At 42.9% G+C, this 20,243-nt stretch overlaps 1 protein-coding gene across 2 annotated transcripts in view; it reads right to left on the bottom strand.

The window, feature by feature from the left end:
* Window positions 1-20,243, bottom strand: part of MTHFD1L (methylenetetrahydrofolate dehydrogenase (NADP+ dependent) 1 like) — a 209,112-nt gene that overhangs the window by 48,648 nt on the left and 140,221 nt on the right. For both annotated transcript variants that reach the window (XM_058534152.1, XM_058534153.1), the window contains exons 25-26: window positions 5,112-5,219; window positions 2,882-3,034 (exon numbers count right to left, since the gene is read on the bottom strand). In XM_058534152.1, the coding sequence (XP_058390135.1) occupies window positions 2,882-3,034; window positions 5,112-5,219 (261 nt within the window). The remainder of the gene's footprint in view (window positions 1-2,881; window positions 3,035-5,111; window positions 5,220-20,243) is intronic.

Here is a 20,243-nt window from a genome sequence, read left to right on the forward strand (position 1 = left end):
GTGTTTAGTGACCCCAAAGATTTTAAATTATATTATGATTTTTATTTAACGACGATTAAATGCTCAGAAACTAGTTAAGGCATTATTTATGGATTCACTATTTTTATACCAAACCATTTTCTTTGTTAATTCACTAGCTGTAAGCTGCCTAAAGTAGAGAAAGCTTCTTTATTTCCGGTCTTTCCTAGCACTGAGCAGGGTGCCTTACGCACATTGGCTGAATGAATGAATGAATGAATTTGTTGGGTGAACTACTGCAAGATTTCAAATCTGTACAGGACAAGACAGGACAGATTGTGAACTAGGCTAATTTTCTCCTCAGTTACGCCCCCTGTTGCATCCTCCATTTGGGCACCCTCACGGCCCTCATCCCTCTGGGTGGTCCGGGCTCTCTGGGTTTGCACTACCTGACTGTGCTCTTACTCCTAAGCAAAGGCCTCCACCAACCAAAGCCCAGGAGATCTTTAGCACCACGGGGCTGCCATCGCTGAGGCCATTCTAAGGAATATAAAGCAAGCTCTTCTCAGTACCCATTTTTGTTAACTGAAGCATAATTAAATTACATTCAATAAAACTCACCCTTTTTAGTGTGTAGGTCTATAAGTTTTGACAAACGTATACAGTCATGGAACTACCACTATAATCAAAATACAGAGTATTTCATTACCCTAAAAGTGCCCCCGTGCCCCTTGGCAGGTAGTCCTCTCCCACTGAATTTTTTACCTTCAGCAGTATCTTTTCCAAAATGTCATTCAGTTCCCGTTTTATTTGGACCCTTCTCCTTATACCAACACTGCTGCCACCCCTCCCCCAACCGGAAGCTCTCTCCGGGGCTCCTGTGGAATTCCCTGGTCTCCCGCCATGCCTTTGATGGTTCCTTCCAGACTCCTAGGAGGGCTCCCGTTTCTCAGTCGGGGCTCATAAATGTAGATGTTTTGAGAGTATTGTCCTTTACTCTCTTCTCATTTCCCTCGTGCTTATCCTGGTTTCGCCCCTTGTCCCATGTCCACCTACATCTATATTCTGAAAACTCTCAAGGCCTTCTTCCTTACTGTTCCTTTCTTCTGTGTGTTGTGCCTGTATTTCTAATAGATCCACAGACTATCCTGTTAACCCTTCTGGTTGTCTATGTCCAAGCCAGACTCATTTCTGGCCCTACCAATCTGCCTTCCTCCTGTGTTCCTTCCACGACTGAGAGCATCACCACCCAGAGTCATCGAGTTAGATGTGTCCCACTCCATGAACCCCACATGTAGATAACTACCTTTAAAATATGCCTCAAATTCGTCTCTCTCTCCACATTTACTTCTGCGGCCACAGTGCCAACCTTGATTATCTCTGGCCTTAGCCGCTGGCTCCCTGAGTCTGGTTCTCTTCCCTCTAAACATTCTCCACATTGCTGCCAGAGCCATTTTTTTAAAATACAAATCAGACCACATTGTTCTCCTCCTTCTTATAAAAATAAAAAACCTCAAACAAACACAAAAACTATCCCATAGTGACTCCCCAGTGCATACAGGATAAAATCCAAGATCCTTAGGATGGCAGTCGAGATCCTTAAAACTTGGCCCTGTCTTGCTTTCCCAATGCCATTTCTCAGCCTCCCCACCCTTGTCCAACTCTGGCCACACCACACCAGCCCAGGCAGGGCACATCATGGACTTCTGTGCCATTGAGTTGAAACTCTGTTTCCCCAGTCGGAGGGTGACCACTTTATGAAGCATTCTTGATTCTCCTCGTCTTCCACACACACCCCCCGCTCCTCCCACCCCAGGCAGAACTAGCTGGTGCCTCCCCTGTGCTCTGAGGGCATTCAACACCTCATGTTCTAGATGCTTCTGTGCTATTCAAACATATGCTCCTCACACTTATCCTCTTAGTACCCCCATGCCTCACATGCTGTAAGAATTCAAAAAACACTTATTGAAAATGTTTTGCCCAATATTAGATGAAACGTGTAAATATCAAGGCAAGAATTATGTACTTTTAATGCACTTTTGGCCTATCTATTCCTTGCTTACATAACAAGAGAGCCACATGGTTTATTAAAAAATTGTTATAATGCTTCCTGTTGGGGTTTGGATCAATCTGTAACCACATCAACTAATGATGACGTAGAACTTCTTTGTTCTAAATCTATTCCAGAAGCATTCCCATGAGGAGAAGTCAAATTTCGGCCATTGATGGTTATCAAGGAAAGGCCATAATCGTTGTGTGGCTGTAATGAAGCATTTTATGCATGAAGCCCACCATCACGGATTTTAAGTGCTTTGATAAATTTTCATTTCCTTGCTATCTCCCCTCCACCCATAGAGAACCTGAAATAACATGATAATCACCCCATAGCAATGCAGTCCCATCATAATAATGTCAAAAATGAGAAATCATGTGATTCGCTCATTTTCCAAGGCAGAGCCTCCCACGTGATGTGCTGAGAAGGAGGGCAGAGGATGAGACACTGAGCTCTTGGGGGGCTGGGCTGGTCCCATCTGATACGAGCAGTCAACTCCATTTATCCCACTGCAGTAAAATCTTATCATTTTGCGTGCAATGATGGGAAAAAGGTCCAAAAGCACTATACTAAGCCATTTGACCATTCAAATAGCAGCTTGAATTCTCCCAAGTTATTCCCTTCTGTTTTCTATGAGTGGAATCAGTTTTATGACTCAAGGGATCCTGAATACATGATCTAAAAAAAAAAAAAGAAAAATCCAAACCAAGATGGCAGATGTGTTTTTTACGGTGGAAGAGAGTGTTTAGAAAAATAGCAAATACCATCATTACTTCCCAATACCTGATTTGCAAAGCGTTGGCAGAGCATAAGGATTTTAGGCATCGTGACAACACAGACCGGAGAAGGTTTCTGGAAAATGTTACTCACCGTTCCAACCAAAGGGTAAATGAACCCAGCGCCTATGCTGGCCCGGACATCACTAATGGGTAAAATGAAATCTCTGGGTACACCTTTCTTGTCAGGTTGATGAGACAGAGAAAGGTGGGTCTTTGCCATGCAGATGGGCAAATTTCCAAAACCCTGTAAGAAAGGAAAGGAAATGTGTTCACTGAGCATAAATGTTAGTCTCCTGTATTGGTTTAACTTACACGCCATACAAGCCCAGAGGCTCAGACCCAGGCACACATGAAGTGCATGTTACTACCTGTTCATTGAGCAAAAGATGGAACAAAACCTCATCTCCATGTGATCATCACCTGGCAGGCTGAGGGGCCCTATTATTTATTTTGGAGAATTCTCTTTAAGGGAAGTCAGCATTCTGTGCGTGTTTGGGGGAAAGTGGGCTATTTTCAGGCAAAGGGGAAGCAGCAGCAGCTGTAGAAACCACTTTCCAAGGATATTAATATCCGGGACTCAGAAAGGTAATCTGGAGAAAGGCTCCGGAATGAAGCTTTTAGTCACGTTGTTTGCTCATTCTGGAAGGCCGTCAGGAAGCAAAGGGTCTCTTTGTGTTGGTTTATGAATCATGGCTATTTGATCTGCGATTACATTATATGAACTAAGATGAGGTCACCATTTAAGCCTCTTATTTTTAAGGACCAAAGGCGACGCCTGACCCAGAGTTCCAAAGGTGAAAGGGCATGAAGTCACATGCGGTGTCTCACAAAAAGGACAGTGTCCTCGCAGCCTGGTTCCATTAAAGGGTCCATAGTGCCCCTTTCGAGACTTTGCTAATTAATGGCGACCACATACTTGACATGGAACTTTTAAGGAACATTCCCTTGGTAGACAGAGAGAAAAGGAATGCAATTGTCAGAGGTAACCCATGCAGAATTTCTTATGATTCAACTTAAAACTATTTGGAAGATTTTAGAGTATTATCAATTGGGCAGTGGGGCGATCCTCTCTTCAAAATGCTGTAATACTCTTATTTATACTGATCAGAATTCTGCTGGGGGACAATCAGATTAGCTCTACAGAAGTGGTGCCCCAAATTTTGGGTTTCAGAGATGCATCAGATATCGAAATAATACCTATGAACTGATGTAGGTTTGCCAATTTAATATTTTGCCAGTAGAGATATTAAAAAAAAATAACCCAATATGCCGTATACAATCACTATATTACTTCACAAAAGAAGGAAATTTTCATGGGAAAAAAACTCATGACAATGACCTTATTTCACTGCACAGGAGTGAAAATTTCACCGCAGAATAATGCCAGTGTGTAGAGCAATGTCTGGGAAACATTTGTTTTTTTAAAGCACAAGCCAAGAGCACAGATGGAAAATTCTCAGAAAAAATGAGGTGCTGACTATCTTACCAAACCCGGGAGAATACTCTGGTTGGCACTGGTTGTATTTAAAAAAAATATTAAATATGATTTAAAAACAGGATTTAGGAGTTGGGGAATTAAAAAATATATAGATCAATGATACTCCTAATGAAGCTCCTTGGCCAGCAAGCTCTTGAAATGCTTTGATCTATTTATCTTATCACAGCAAACTGATAGAGCATTCGAGGCTATGGTCATTTTGGTCAGGGTAGCTGAACACGCTACAACGGAGTCCCTTAGACGTGACCATTATAGGACTAGACTCGCACTGCTGAATCACAGCCACCTTCGAAGCTGTTTGTCGACTTGGCTTTGTCACTCTCTAGAGGTGGAAGATGATGGGGCCTTCAACCTTGGTGGACAATCTCAGCACCAAGCCAACAAAAAAGAACACCAAACATCCCCATCTTTATATGCCGCACTCCTATTTGCCTAACCTGGCGCGATGCTGACGTTTTTAAGGTAGTAAGAGGCCTGCAGTGAAGAGCAAGCACCACAGATCATCTAAATCTGACTCCACAGCTGCACATCCACGGACAGTTTCAATGTATCTGGCTGAGCAGGAGGGACTGAACACCACACACCCCAGAAAACAGGGATACCACCCATACTACACACATTTATAACCACAGAAATCAATGGTGTACATATCAGGGGGTATCTAGTCTCACCATAACGTTCTACCCAAGGACATTAACTCAATCTCTGTAGACTACAAAGCAGATCAAGCCAAGTTCAGCTGGTGAGACTTGGTCAGTCCTCAAGTCAAGGTGAGTACTTCAAGAGCCTAAGGTGGATTTTTTCCTAAGAGTATAACTTTTACCTGTTGCGTGTAACGATCTATTTTGGATTGTGCCTCAGGAGAGAGTTCGATATCTCTGGCTCCGTACACAGCCTGGGCAATGGTTCTGATCTTTTCTACAATTGGAAGCTGCAGAAACACAAATGACAACAAAATCATTAACTTTAATCTCGTGAAAGAATTAAGAAAAAGCTTAGTGAGATTTTCTGTAATTGCTTAAAATTCCTTTCAGAGCAACCACGGCATTTGAGAAGCAAACACTCTTTCCTCCTTCTATCATCCTGTAAGTATGAAATTTTCAGATCAGAGATCAACTAGCATTTAAGAAGCCTCAGATGTTCAGCCAATTCAGAGTTTGCTTATTTAGTTAATCATTTTTATCCATTGCATTGTTTTAAAAAAAATGTAGTTCGTTCTATGCTTTTTAATGGTCTTATAAGTCAGAACAAGAGTCTCCTAACTAAATACTTAGTGCTGATTTTTAAGTGAGTCTCAACTCAAGTTATACGACAGAGAACGTAACAATACTAAAGAACAGGTATATATTTTTGTGAGCAGGAATGTGCTGAAATTTTAATATAAATGCTAATGTGATCAATCACTTTACTAGAAAATCAGAGATTGAATCTAGTGTCATTTTAGCAAATTATGAGAAATCATAGAGAATGGCAAAAATCCAAGAGGACTAGATATGGGCAAATAAGTGTGTGTGGTGGGGGAGGGATGGAAAATCTTCTATAATGCTAGATGGAAAATCTGGAAGCAGATTGCTGGCAAAATAGTAAACGTGATCTTAAGAAACAAGAGGGGTTCATTGGGAAAGGAATATGCCATAGATAACACGATTCTTAACGTAAGCAAAGCATTGGACAAAATCGTTCATAATTTTACTGTGGGTAGAAAATACACAGGCATGATACAGTTAGTGGATTTACTGGTCAGTAAACAGCTGCCATACCAAGTGCCCATTGATGGAATGGATGTCAACCAAGGGGCAGAAGTCTCTCGTGGCCTGCCTCATAGACTTTGCTTGGCAATGGCAAATGGTACATCTGTATGAATTACTGTTGATATATACAGGAAGGAGAGTTATCCAACAGGAGAAAATAAAAGCTAGTTGCACCCTCCCAATCAGACAGAACCCCAAACTGCTTTCAAATGTGTTTTCATTACTAGTTTTTATTACTGTAGAGTTGTTCTGTGGTCCAGAACTTAAATATTGGACGTTTCAACAAATAAAAAAGAAATGAAGGTGTAAGTCATTATAACCTTTCATTGAAGGACGTAAAAGAGGGTCTGAATCCATGGAGAGGAATACTTTGTTCATGGATGAGGAGACTCAACATTGTACAGACGTCAGTTCTCTCACACTTAATCTATTAGTTAAATGCTATTCCAATAAAAACCCCAAGAGCACCTTGGTTACTTTGCTAACCAATTCTGAAATTCATAACGAAGAGTAACGGCATAAATAGGTAAGAACTTCTAAAGTAAATGAGACAAAACAACAAGGATATGGGACTTGCCTTACTAGGTGTCAGTCATACTACAAAACTATGCTAATTAATTCCATGTGGTATTGGCCCAGGACTAGACGAATTAATCAATGGAAGATAAGAAAGAACCCAGAAGGATATCTCAGCAGGGAGAGTATATAGTAAAAATGGCACAAACAGAGAAAAGTCTGACTATCCACTGACTTTTGGCTGGAGAGAAATAAAATTAGATTGCTCCCTCACGCCACGCCCCCCATAAAGCCAATATGGAACAAAGGCATAACCTTCAAAATCAAAACTCCAAATATTGGAAGAAAACATTGGGAACTCTCTTTATGATCTTAAGGCAGGGAAGGATTTCTTAAACAAGGTAACAACAGAATACACCCTAAAGGAAATGATTTATAGATTTAAAGCTTCTTGTATTAAAAATCAAAATTTAAAGCTTCTTGTATTAAAAAAAAAGATACTATAAATAAAGTTAAAGGATTAGGAACAATCTGGGAGAAGATATATGCAAATAAAAATCAAAAGATTAGTTACTAGAATGAATAAAAAACCTCCCACAAATCAAGAAAAAGACAAATATTTAATACTGGGCAAAAGGAGTGACTAATAACCATATCAAAAAAGGCCCCATCTCATTAGTAATCAAGAAAAGGAAAATTAAAATGAAAAATCAATTCACACCATTAGATTAGCAAAACCAAAAAGTATAAGAATATCAAGTGTAGGTGAGGATGTGGGGAAAAACATCCTTCTAAGTCCTTCTAAGTGCTCTTGGTTGAGATGCTAATGGTCTGGCCTTCCCTGAAAGCTTCCTAAGCAGTCTCTTCACTTCTAATACACCCTCCACTCTACTGCAAGCCTAACCTTCCTAAAACGGACCTAAGTGAGAAAAACTCAAAAATCATCATCTTCCCATGGCCTACTGAAGGACAAAATCTGGTTTTGACATTGAAGCATCTGCAGGACATGTACTCTGAAGCATCACTAGATTAAGTCCCTGTATCTTAAAATTTCCTCCTAGGCCCTGCACATAAAGCCTCTTTCCCTGTAATCTTCAAAGACCAACCTCTCCTAAAACTCCCTGAGCTCTCTAAGATCGACCTCAAAGGCCAGCTTCTCCAGGAAGCCTGCACTGATCCTCCGCAAGCACATGTAGGCATTCTTTGCTTTGCTGTCCAGATGCTCCTGTAATGCTCTTACCCAGGTGTTACACAGGAGCAGAGGTTCAAGAGGGCCTGGCAATGAGGGGCTACTAGCAAAGCTCATGCTATCTTAGAGTGCAGGGATGGCCCTCAAATGGTAACAGTCCAGGATCAAACTCTGACACCGAACCCTACTAGAGGGCAAGGGGCCTTCTATAAACCACGTCATAGGAGAAATCGGAGAAGAATCTCCACCTCCTCAAGGAAAACTCTGGAAAGAGATGATCATTATTTTCCAGGAAGGCAGAATGTGAAGCAAGGAAGGAAATGAGAAGGAAGTAATTTTTAGCCTAATGTTTAAGGAAAAGCTGTCATAGCCAGAGCTGCCTCACTAAATAGTGATCTGTCCATTGCAGCAGAGTTTAGTATAAGCCAAGTACGGTGACAGGAATGCCGTAGAAAGAATTACTGCACGAGTGCAAAGTTGAGGCTGGGCCAGAGAGAGACCCTTGAGGGTAACTTCTTATGTAAAAGATTCCACGTTCATATTAGCCGAAGAAGAAAGAATGGCCCTTAAACTCTTTGAGGTTGAGGACCACCGCTTGGGCCAGCCCCGGTGGCCTAGTGGTTAAGTTCGTCACACTCAGCTTCAGTGGTCCAGGCCCGGGTCCTGGGTGAGGACCTACACCACTCTGTGAGCAGCCATGCTGTGCTGGCGGCCCACATACTAAAAAAATAGAGGAAGACTGGCACGGACTTTAGCTCAGGGCGAATCTCTCTCAGCAAAGAAAAGGAGGACCACCTCTTGTTCACCTGAAAGTGGGATATAAGACAGCCACCGGAGTACAGAGTGGACCCTCAATATACAGTTGAACAAATGAAGGAGTATTTCTGAACTTCCTGTTGACTAAGCAAGGATTCCATGCGCTGCAACAGTCACAAAAGATTGTAAGAAAGTTCAGGTGGTGATGTGCTGAAGGCAACAGTGAGAGAGGACTTCTAACGTGAATCTTAGCTGTCACTCATCAGCATAATATGTTGATGGCCACTAAAGTGCTTGCTATCGACACTGCACTTAAGCTAACATGATCTCCTCTGTCGGTCAATAAATGCCTGCAAGGAGCAACCCTTTCTAAGAAATAAAAGTTAATAGGACGCTGGAAGGTATTTCTAGCACCCACACAGCAAGCACAATGACCATGCTTTGTCAGGGAAAGGCAGCTCTCAGGATACTGTGTTCCCCAAGCAGTGTAACAGCGGGTCCCAGGAAACAGGCAGTGTCCCCCCTGCACGTTCATTGCATGTATATACCACCTTTTTTTTTTTTTGTGAGAAAGATTGGCCCTGTGCTAACATCTGTTGCCAATCTTCCTCTTTTTGCTGAGGAAGATTATCTCTGAATAACATCTGTGCCCATCTTCCTCCACGTTGCACATGGGATGCCACCACAGCATGGCTTGATGAGCGGTGCGGTGCGTTGGTCCACACCCGGGATTTGAACCTGTGAACCCAGGGCCACCAAAGTGGAGTGCACGAACCTAACTGCTATGCCACCAGGCCAGCCCCCATACCACTTTTTTCTTTATCCATTCCTCCATCAATGGACACTTAGGTTGTTTCTCCCTTTTGGCTGTTGCGAATAATGCTGCTGTGTGCAGAGGGGGACAAATAGCTCTTTAAGACCCAGCTTTCAGGACCAGCCTGGTGGCGCAAGTGGTTAAGTACGTGCGCTCCACTTAGGCAGCCCAGGGTTCGCGGGTTTGGATCCCGGGCGTGCACCGATGCGCTGCTTGTCACGCCATACTGTGGTGGCATCCCATACAAAGTAGAGGAAGATGGGCATGGATGTTATCCCAGGGCCAATCTTCCTCAGCAAAAAAAGAGGAGGATCAGCATCGGATGTTAGCTCAGCGCTGATCTTCCTCACACACACAAAAAAAAGACCTAGCTTTCAACTCTTTTGGGCGTAAGGAATTACATATTTTTTGCAACAACGAAACTGCCTTCCTTTCTAATGTTGATTTGAAAGTGTTTGGGGAATTTCAAGCAGGTGCCAGGCTGACTTTGTGAGCTGTGTAGTTGTGGTTTTATTTCCTGTAGGAAAACTGCAACCACTTACATGACAGATGACCCAAACAGATGCAGTAGAGAGCAGGAAGGGGCCAGCAGTGTGAGTGAGTCCCAGTTGGGAAGCCTTGTTCCCTCCTCACCCTCAGTGCCCCAGCCACGCACTTCCCAACAGGCACTGTTACCTACCCACTGGCATTCCACGCTTCTGATGCCCCAGCCCCAGCCTCGTCGCCCCTGGAGAAGATGAAGGCTCTCCCTGACAGCTTCGACAGGTACAATGCCGTCTGACGTGAGTAAGAGAATGCACCATCGACACCCTGGGTGTGTGTCCCACAGCTCCATGCTGCATAAATAAAGTGCATCCGCTTGTGCAGCTAGAAGTCCCAAGACCAAAGTCCTCTTGGGACTCCTACTACAACTTTTTTCCCACTCAAATGTACAAGGAAATAAATAAAAAGAATATCTCAGTCAACATATCTCTCGGGTCTAATATAAAAACTAAGAACTGCCCTGATAAGGTAGTTCCCAGTGCATACAATCTATTTATATTCTGTCAGCAGGCAAGGAACTTCCTGCTGTCTCTCTGGTCGATTTCGGGGAGAAGAGTAATCTTTAAAGAAAAAAAAAAGCTAATCTCAGTCCAATGATCTTGACCTGAACTTGATACTATTCACATATACTGCTCTGTGGTAAATGATAGTTTTTATGAAACAAATAAAATGGTAAAATAAATTATGAGTGTTGATGCATTAATCAGCCTTGGCTCTCCTCTGGCTCTGTAAATATTTACTAATTGATTTCTTTACATCTTTCATCCTTTTATCTCCACTGTCTAGGATAGTGGCTTGCACAGAGTAGGCATTTCAAAAACATCTGCTGAGTGAATAAATAGCCATCTATGGCAAGTACTTTCAAGATGTCACGGTGTGCAACGAACTTCTGAGGGAGTGGGGACAATTATACAACAACCAAGTACGACAGAACAGACAGTGTGATAAAGGCTCTGCATAAATGTTACTATTAAAGCCAGAGATGGGGCCGGCCCCATGGCTTAGTGGTTAGGTGCGCGTGCTCCGCTGCTGGCAGCCCGGGTTCAGATCCTGGGCGCGGATTGATGCACTGCTTCTCCGGCCACGCTGAGGCCGCGTCCCACATACAGCAACTAGAAGGACATGCAGCTATGACATACAACTATCTACTGGGGCTTTGGGGGATAAATTAAAAAAAAAAAAAAAAAAAAAGCCAGAGATAACAGATTGCAGGGGAAGGCACAGAAATCAGCAAAAACCGGCAAGGTGTTTGAATGGTACTTGAAGGACACGAAAGATTTTAATAAGCAATGAAAGGAAAGATTATTCCACACAAAGAGAAAGGCACTAGTCAAGGTGTGAATGGCAGCAAACACAAGGCTTATTCTGGAAATAGCGACTGTTTGTTTTGTACTAGTCACAACTGCTTAACATCTTCATAAAGCCCCTTTTCAAAGCCTGGTGTCTACACTAGTATCTTTGATCATTTTTGAACTACTACTATGTAAAATCTTCATATTCACCAAGAACATAAGTCTGAACATATTCTACATTACTTCCCTCTCAAACCTCTTAAATGTATGTTTAGGAAACTGAAATATTCTAGAACAGAGCTGCCCAACAGCAACTTTCTGTGACAATGGAAATGTTCTATATCCATGCTTCCTAGTCCAGTAGCCACTAGCCTCATGTGGCTATCAGCATGTGAAATGTGACTAGTACAATGGAGAAAATGAATTCTTAATTTTAGTTAATTTAAATTTAAATAGCTGCCTGTGACCATTGGCTGCCGTACTGGGCAGCACAGCTCTAGAAAATAACCATGACCAATTGTTATATTTTTGTATAGTCTTGCATAGAGTAGGCATACCATAAACACTTGCTGAGTGACACCATAAAGGTAAGCTGGAGGATGTGGTGGCCTTCATGCCTCATTATACTCATTTTGTAGATGTGGCGATCTAGGCTCATAGAAGCTGAGTCACTCCAAGTTAGATAGCATATTCTCCTTGAAAAGGTCTAGGAAAGCTCGCTGGAATTATTAAAATAAATTTAAGACTTGGTTTTCAATGAAATAAACTTGATCTACAAATTCCAGAAAAGCAGTCACTTAAACTTTTAAATTATTTTTTGGTAAGAAAAAAATGGACAGAAATAAAGTGTAATAGAACAAAAGTTAAAAACCAAGCTGCTAGAATTGAATAAGGAAGTATGAAGACTTTATAATATAGTGGCATCTCATCTTACTTGGAGGTCAGGTTCTTTTTCTTTTTTTTTCTTTTGTGAGGAAGATCAGCCCTGAGCTAACATCCGTGTTAATCCTCCTCTTTTTGCTGAGGTTGCGTCGGTGCGCGCCCGGGATCCGAACCCGGGCAGCCAGCAGCGGAGCGCGCGCACTTAACCGCTAAGCCACGGGGCTGGCCCTGGAGGTCAGGTTCTAAAGTCAGTAGCCCTGAAAGTCTCTTAGAAGACTCATGAAAACACTACGCAACACTCTACTATTAACACTCCACTATCTCTTAAGCCCACAACTGCTGAAGTGTTGGAACACATCGCTGTTTCTTCAGGGGCCACAATGAATTAAAACTACATTGTTCTTTTGTTTTACCAAAGCCATAGAGTGGAATTCATAGAAGTTAAATGTTCCTATGCTGTGGTATTGGGAAAATGTATTCCAATGCCCATAAAATACTTAAAAAGAAGGATCAATTAATAAACTTGTAAGTTGAATAAAAGTCTCTGGACACACAGTAATTATTACAATTTGTATTTTGTATTTTAAATGAAGCATGAATTTTAGATGTTCTACAAGTGCAATTCGGTAAATAGCCTTTCCTGTACTTCAAATAAAAATATAACATGAAACCACTGATGTTAATTTATACTGAGCATACACATGGTGCAAGGGATTCATTACAACATACCCCTCGTGCCACGGGAGCAGCTCTGCATTGTTACTGAGAACAGACCCTTGCATCTCTGACACAAAGCATGTTCTCGGCTGGAAACCAGCACATCTGAGCTACCAAAGGTGTACGTGCCGGCTTCCATGAACTGGCTCACCAAGCGGCTCTCCCTGTGGGCTCGTTGGCCCTGAGCAACAAGTTAACCAGAAGACTCCCAGCAGAATCTCCCTCTCCTAAGGCGACCAGGATGTGCGGTGGAGATAGCAGGGGTCTGGGAAAGGGAAAAAGGCTCACAGCCAGAGAACGTGCACTTGTCCGTGTGAAGTGATGACAATAAGGAATTCACACGGGTGATCTTATTTATACTCTCAAACAGAACATTCCAGCAACGTCAAAGGAAAGGGATACATAGGAATAGGTGATTTTAATGATCTCTTCTCACCCAAATGAGGGGGAAGGGCTGATAGAGGCCTGAGTACTCTGCCTGGCCTACCAACTAATAACAACTATTAGTTAATAGTTAACTATTAACCTAATATTACGTATTTTTACGACATATCTGTTGTTCCTCTTTCCACAAACCTTACTTATAAACCCCAAAGTGTTAGAGTAATATCAATGAACCCAGGTGCAATCTGGGTTCTATTTTCATGTGCAAGGAGCCCTTGTTTCCTGCCAGTGGCTCTTTTTCTTGATTGTACAGCAGGAGTCATAGCGGCCCCGCTGGTCTGCCGGAGATGTGCTTCCAAAGAAAAAAATCCAGGTCTAAGACTGAAAGTCTCACTCAAGAGAGGAGTAAACTACCTACATGAAAGGAAAAAGAAATCATTTTCTGATAAAAAATTATTACAAAACACATCCCCAACCTCTCAGATACTGGGGTGACTGGCAGCTGTGCTGTTTTGAGTGTTTTTTTCCCCTAAATCCTAAGGTTGTAGTTTTCTCTTCTGAAGGGTTCTGTTATCTGTGGTACCTTTAATGATAACATCCGTGATAATATTTAAATAATGTTCCTTAAGTGCTTGCTTTTTAGGTTGAATACTATCCCTACACAATAGTTTCATGTTATCTGAATTTAAGTCAGAAAGGCCAGGGGATGGATGGAGTGGTGATAGAAGGTGACTGGAAACATGTGGTGGGACTTTGACAGTTCATTTTTGCATCCCTCAGTCTTTCTTGATTGGTGCATATTTTAGATGAAATAATGCATTTCTAGAAACTTCCATCATAATAACATTCCATTTTTCATGCTTGAAGAAAGCACTTAAAAGAAATGATAGGAATCCTTCTGAGGGGCACGAGTGAAACAGATACAGACCATTGCTTCAGCTGGGGCATGCTGTGCCAGAGTCACACAGGGCTGAGTAGGATGCACTGAGGAAGCTGGGCTGGTTCTAACAACAGGTTCAGATCTGATGAGACCTAACAAACACAGATGAGTGAGGTAGGCTGAGGAGGGTAAGTGATAGACTACAGCCCAAAGGAGACTTGACAGAGAACCTAGAAGCCGGTGTTGCAGAAGAATCTAGTTTTGACAGAGACCTGAGCTGTGTGTGTACAGAAGGGTGTGGTATGGTCAAGGGGAGGCAATGTGGGAATGTGGAGCTGAATCATGGAAAGGAGGCCAGGGTAGAAGAGGCTGTTGAGGGGCTCAAAGCAGTTCAGACTGGAGGACCAGAGCTCCATCATAAATAAGAGAACAGAAAACGAAGGGGCATAGGGAAGAGAAACGGATTTCTGAATAGATGCTTAACTGACTGGAAAATGCAAGGGGCAGCTGTCTATAGAACACTCCAAAGATTCCACTGCACAGAAAGGGGAAAGGAGACAGCTGAAGAAAGGGTTGGGGGAACAGGCAGACCAATGGTAAGTCTGAAGACAGGGAGGAAAGAGCCAGAGGAGGTCAAAGGCCCCCAGTGGTAGACAATAGTACAGACACAAGGGCAACAATGAGAAACAATGCCCCTTCTCCCTGGAGGGTTTTTTTACAATCACTGTGAAATATAAAAGACATATAGAGATGTGCATAAATATCATTTTAAGTTTTTAAATTCTACAATTAAAACCATATATAGTGTGAATGTACTTAATACTATAGAACTGTACATTTAAAAATAGTTAAAATGGGAAATTTCACATTATGTATATTTTTTACCCCAATTTCAAAAACAGTATATATATATATACACATACAAGTATTTACATGTATGCATCTGTATTTATTTACGTAAAATTTGAGGCTCTTGTTGCAAATGCCCAGAGTCCAATTAAAGAATAACTCTCAAAACCCCACCAACAACTGGTATATGTTCAAGTTTGAATTGTTAAGAAATATAAAATAGGGGCTGGCCCGGTGGCACAAGCGGTTAAGTGTGCGCGCCCCGCTGCAGCGGCCCGGGGTTCGCCCGTTCGGATCCCAGGCGCGCACTGATGCACTGCTTGGCAAGTCATGCTGTGGTGGCGTCCCATATAAAGTGGAGGAAGATGGGCATGGATGTTAGCCCAGCGCCAGTCTTCCTCAGCAAAAAAAAGGGGAGGATTGGCAAATGTTAGCTCAGGGCCAATCTTCCTCACACACACAAAAAAAGGAAATATAAAATAATTCCTCAATAACCAATCAAAAAAACAAAACAAGGGGCCGGCCCGGTGGCACCGCAATGGTTAACTGTGCGCACTCTGCTTCGGCAGCCCGGGGTTCACAGGTTCGGATCCCGGGCGCGCACTGATGCGCCACTTGTCAAGCCATGCTGTGGCGGCGTCCCATATAAAGTAGAGGAAGGTGAGCATGGATGTTAGACCAGGACCAGTCTTCCACGGCAAAAAGAGGAGGATTGGCAAATGTTAGCTCAGGGCTGGTCTTCCTCACAAAAAAACAAAACAAAACAAACACAAAAAAGCCAAACCTGTCTTAAGAAGACCAGCAAGAGAGAAAACTGCTAACCATCGGGGCAGTGAAAGTGCACTAGTACAGAAATCAGGATGCTGGCGGTGGCCCTGGGCTGAGTCTTCCTGCTCTGTGTTGATCTCCCTTCATCCAGCCCTGCTGTGATCAAGAGAATGGCTTCACACAAAGAACAGGAAAGACCTTTTAATACAAACAAACACTATCCTGTCTTGCTGTCAAGGTTACACCTCAAAATGTTTGCAAGGTTAGAGGAAGGATATGGAGATGATTTTCAACCTTAACTCCTGATTTAACAAACAATATTCAGACTCTGATTTGCAAGCTGACTCTCCGCGCCACACATCCTTTGCAAAAGCGACAGACTTTTTATTATATCACTAATGGCTCCGAATTCTAATGGAGAAAGAATGCTAAACATCTTGGTTTAATCTGGCGGTGCCTTTCTTTCTTGGTGCACTGGGAACCTCGGCTTCTAATTCCTGGTTTTAATCTACTTGAACATGAAAACCATCAAAGCTACCTTGAGTTCCAAGACAATTCTTGAAGGTCAATTCAGGAAGCCCTTTCACTCCCTGAAGTGAACTGACAGGAGGAAGAGCTATCGTTGATCGCCAGCTTCCTATGTTCCAGCATTTTACTCCGAGACATTTCATCTGGTTCTCACAGCAACCAGGTGAAGTTGGTGTTAATATCAGACCCTACGTGACAGATGAGAAAGCTGAGACTCGGAGAAATTAGCTAACTTGCTCAAATTTATATCTGCAGTAGGAGGGCTAGTCAAGATTTGAACTCAATTCTGCATGACCCCAAAGCTTTATCCATTTCACCATAATATGTTACCAAGACCCTCACCTTCTCTGAGCTTCTGTTTCTGCATCTATAATGCACACCCCGTGGGACTGGGTGGGATATGCCTGAAATAATGTACAGAAGAGGGATTTGTTAGCTAATCGAGTGTAAACACAGATTTGTTTTTCTTTCAGCTGTACATTTTCCTCTGTGCTTGCAGATATAGAGACATATTAGTCAACCATAAAAATATAATTGTCAAAAGTAAAATTAGAAAAGGAAAAGTCAAAGAGAAGATGATTTTGTGGGGGACTGTTAACTTCTTCAAGGAACTGTGATCATCCTAAACGGTTGAGAGGAAATGATGCACTCTGTCAAGTTTAAATATATTAATTCTCACATGATAAACCTCCTTTGAGCAATCAGGCCACTGCGTCTTATTCCATAATTTTGAAATTATTATTCTGAATCAATCATAGGTGCCTCCAGTACCATCCTCAAAAGTTGTCTACTCTTGAATCAGAAGCTGCTCTGGTAAAAGAGGTGCAGGATTGTTCTCTAGAGAACAGAGGCTGCTTAACTCACTTTTCTAGAAAGTTCAGCACAGACTGCCAAGTCAGAGTGCAGCCTGCTTCTAGCTTTACCTTGCACCTCACAGCATCTTCTCTCTAATGTCCCTTTTTCCACTGGGGCTTGGAGATGATTTCTCCCCCCCACACAAAAGCAATCAGGCCCTGTGCTCCTACACTATGTCCAATGCCCCTAAATGATCTCAGGTGTCTCTCTTCTGCAACAAGACCCGGGCGGGGGTGGAGCAGGAAATAAGACACCATCAATCCTATAGTGAATACACTCTTGGTGGAACAGAGTCGGGGAAGACAGCAAAAGGCACATAGAAGCCCGGTTTGCGCTGAGAAGCCAAGGCAGCAGGATGATTTATCCAAAAGCATTTTATCCCACCTTTTTTCCTGGAGGGCAATCCCACATCCATTGAGCTGCCAAGCACCGAAGGGTTAGTGGTGGGGGAAAAAAAGAAAGGGAATAAAAAGGGTTTCAAGAAAACCATTACTCAGCCCATAAAGGTTCACCAGCACTGAATATACAAGAAATCAGGGAAAAAAAAAATGTCCGAGCTCAGTTACTGACTCACCAACGAATTTAAATTTCTCTACTATTACAACATTGTAAATGAGCCTATATTATCTAAAGTCGTCTTGCCAGGGTGAGGAACACAGCTATTAGGGAGGCAGTACGCAGTGAGCCAGAAGCAGCAATGGCTCTTTTCATAAACTTTCATGCAGCAAGAGCCTGAGACGTTGATTACCTAATAAACAATTATGCAGCTCAAATCTAATTTCTGTGTTATGAATAAAGGGAGAAGAGAATGTTGGCAAAGGAGGCAAGAATCCTGGCCTTGAGGCCACCTAGCAAATGTAGGACTTTAGACCACATAATTATAACATTTTCCCCTTTCACAGGAGAGCAGACATTTTAACAGCATTATCTCCATGAAGAATGGGAATTCCGGAAAAAAAATAATTAAAATATCGGTGGAAAGGAAAAGGGTTCATCTTAGGGTTAGTGTGCGTCTGAGACAGCGTCACTCTGAAACATTTCTTCTGTTTACTGACCTTTTTTTCACCTGGGATGGTTTCCTTGAAGACAGCCACACTTTGTGAAATCATTCATTAAAAAAACTGCCTTTGCCACTCAGAGGGGAAGGTTCACAGTCAGAGGGTGGAGGTCTGAGGCATTTAGAGCAGGCTAGAGAGAGGGAGTTGCCTGACTGTGGTTTGTGTAAATTGCCCATGGTCCATGCTAGGCAATGTGGCTGCCCCAGCAAGGCTTCCCCAGGCAGCCAGGCGCAGGAAGGAGTTGGCTTCACCCACCCTGACATGCCCACTGCAGGGCTACATCTTATGCTTAACGTCTCCAGGGGCAGACAACTCACAGCTTGTGATGAGAACATTTTTCTTTATGTTGAACCCAAGTCTCCTCCCCTATTGATCTCCATCACCTCCGTAACCCAGAACATTCTAGTCTCTCATTCACAAAATGGCCTTTCAATAGGACCAACCTGTTCTGAGCTAACCATCCCATTTCACTCCTGAAGTCCTTCCTTCCACAAACATTTGGCATGGATTCATTCCACTGTCGTCCCTCCTCTTCAGGTGGGTCACTCAGTTACTGCCCCTTTAAGCAGTATCCCCACCCCCAGCCCCACTTCTGAACATAGTCCTGAATTCTGAAGAACAGAGCAGGATGATGACCTCCATCATCTAGATATTCTCCCAGCTCTGTGTCTTTCTGGCTATGGGACACTGTGTGGGCGGATGACTTAATCTCGAGGTGCTTTACTTTTCTTATCTGTCAAATGGGTGGATATCAACAGTTCCCACAGGGATGTTAGGACTAAAGTTAACCTGCGCAAAGTGCCCACGTGCCTGGCACAAAAGGCCCTCCTTAAGCGGAAGCCTTAGTAATGAGGTTAACATCACGCTCCTGTAGATGCAACTCATGATTACAGACTACGCTGCTAAGCCCTCTCTTCACGTACGCTGTTGGGTTTTGCATCCGGACAGGAAAGAGGAGTCATGCTACTGTCTGTGACATCTGAGAGACAGACCAACAGAATTTGTGAGGGATGGAGGAATGGGAGAAGAAGCTATAGCTTGAAGGCTGAGCACTCTGGCAATCATGGACTACCTATGAGGACGATCCAATAGCCAGAGCGGGAGCAAAAAATTCAGAACAGAGATGTTCAGGGGCCGGCCCGGTGGCGTAGCACTTAAGTTTGTGTGCTCTGCTTCGGTGGCCCGGGGTTCACAGGTTCGGATCCCGGGCGGGGACCGATGCACCGCATGTCAAACCATGCTGTGGTGGCGTCCCATATCAAGTAGAGGAAGATGGGCACAGATGTTAGCCCAGGGCCAATCTTCCTCAGCAAAAAGAGGAAGATTGGCAAAGGATGTTAGCTCAGGGCTAATCTTCCTCACACACACACACAAAAAAGAAGAGAGACGTTTACGTGGTGCCAGGATAAACTGAGGGGAAGGGAGAGGTCCTGGGAAGTTCAGATTTTCTGACTGAAGGCTCATTATCCAGATATGTTAAAAAATATACTAGACAACCCAGAAACTCCATTTCTGGGTATATACCCCAAAGAATTGAAAGGAGAGTCTTGAAGAGGTATTTTTACACACATGTTCATAGCAGCATTATTTACAATGGCTAAGAAGTGGAAGTAACCCAAGTGGCCATCCATTGGTGAATGGATAAACAAAATGTGGTATATACATACAATGGACTATTATTCAGCCTTAAAAGTAAGGAAATTCTGACATATACAATCACATAGATGAATCTCGAGGACATTATGCTAAGTAAATGCTATAGACTGAATGTTTGTTTCCCTCCAAATTCATATATTGAAGGCTAATCCCCAAGGTGATGGTATTAAGAGGTGGGACCTTTGGGGGAGAGAAGGTCATGAGGGCAGACCCTGTAGGAATGGGATTAGTGTTGTTATAAAAGACCCTACAAAGATCCCTTTCCCTTCCACCATATGAGGACACAGAGAGAAGACGGCCACCTGTGAAACAGGAAGCGAGCCTCACCAGACACCGAATCTGCCGGCACCTTGATCTTGGACTTCCCAGCCTCCAAAACTGTGAGAAACAAATTTCTGTTGTTTATAAGCCACAGTCTATGGTATTGGTATAGCAGCCTGAAAAGACTGAGACAGTGAATAAGCCAGTCACAAAAAGACAAGTACTGTATGATTCACTTACATGAGATATTTCAAGT

The sequence above is a fragment of the Diceros bicornis genome, chromosome 39 (assembly GCF_020826845.1).
Source record: "Diceros bicornis minor isolate mBicDic1 chromosome 39, mDicBic1.mat.cur, whole genome shotgun sequence".
NCBI lineage: Eukaryota > Metazoa > Chordata > Mammalia > Perissodactyla > Rhinocerotidae > Diceros > Diceros bicornis.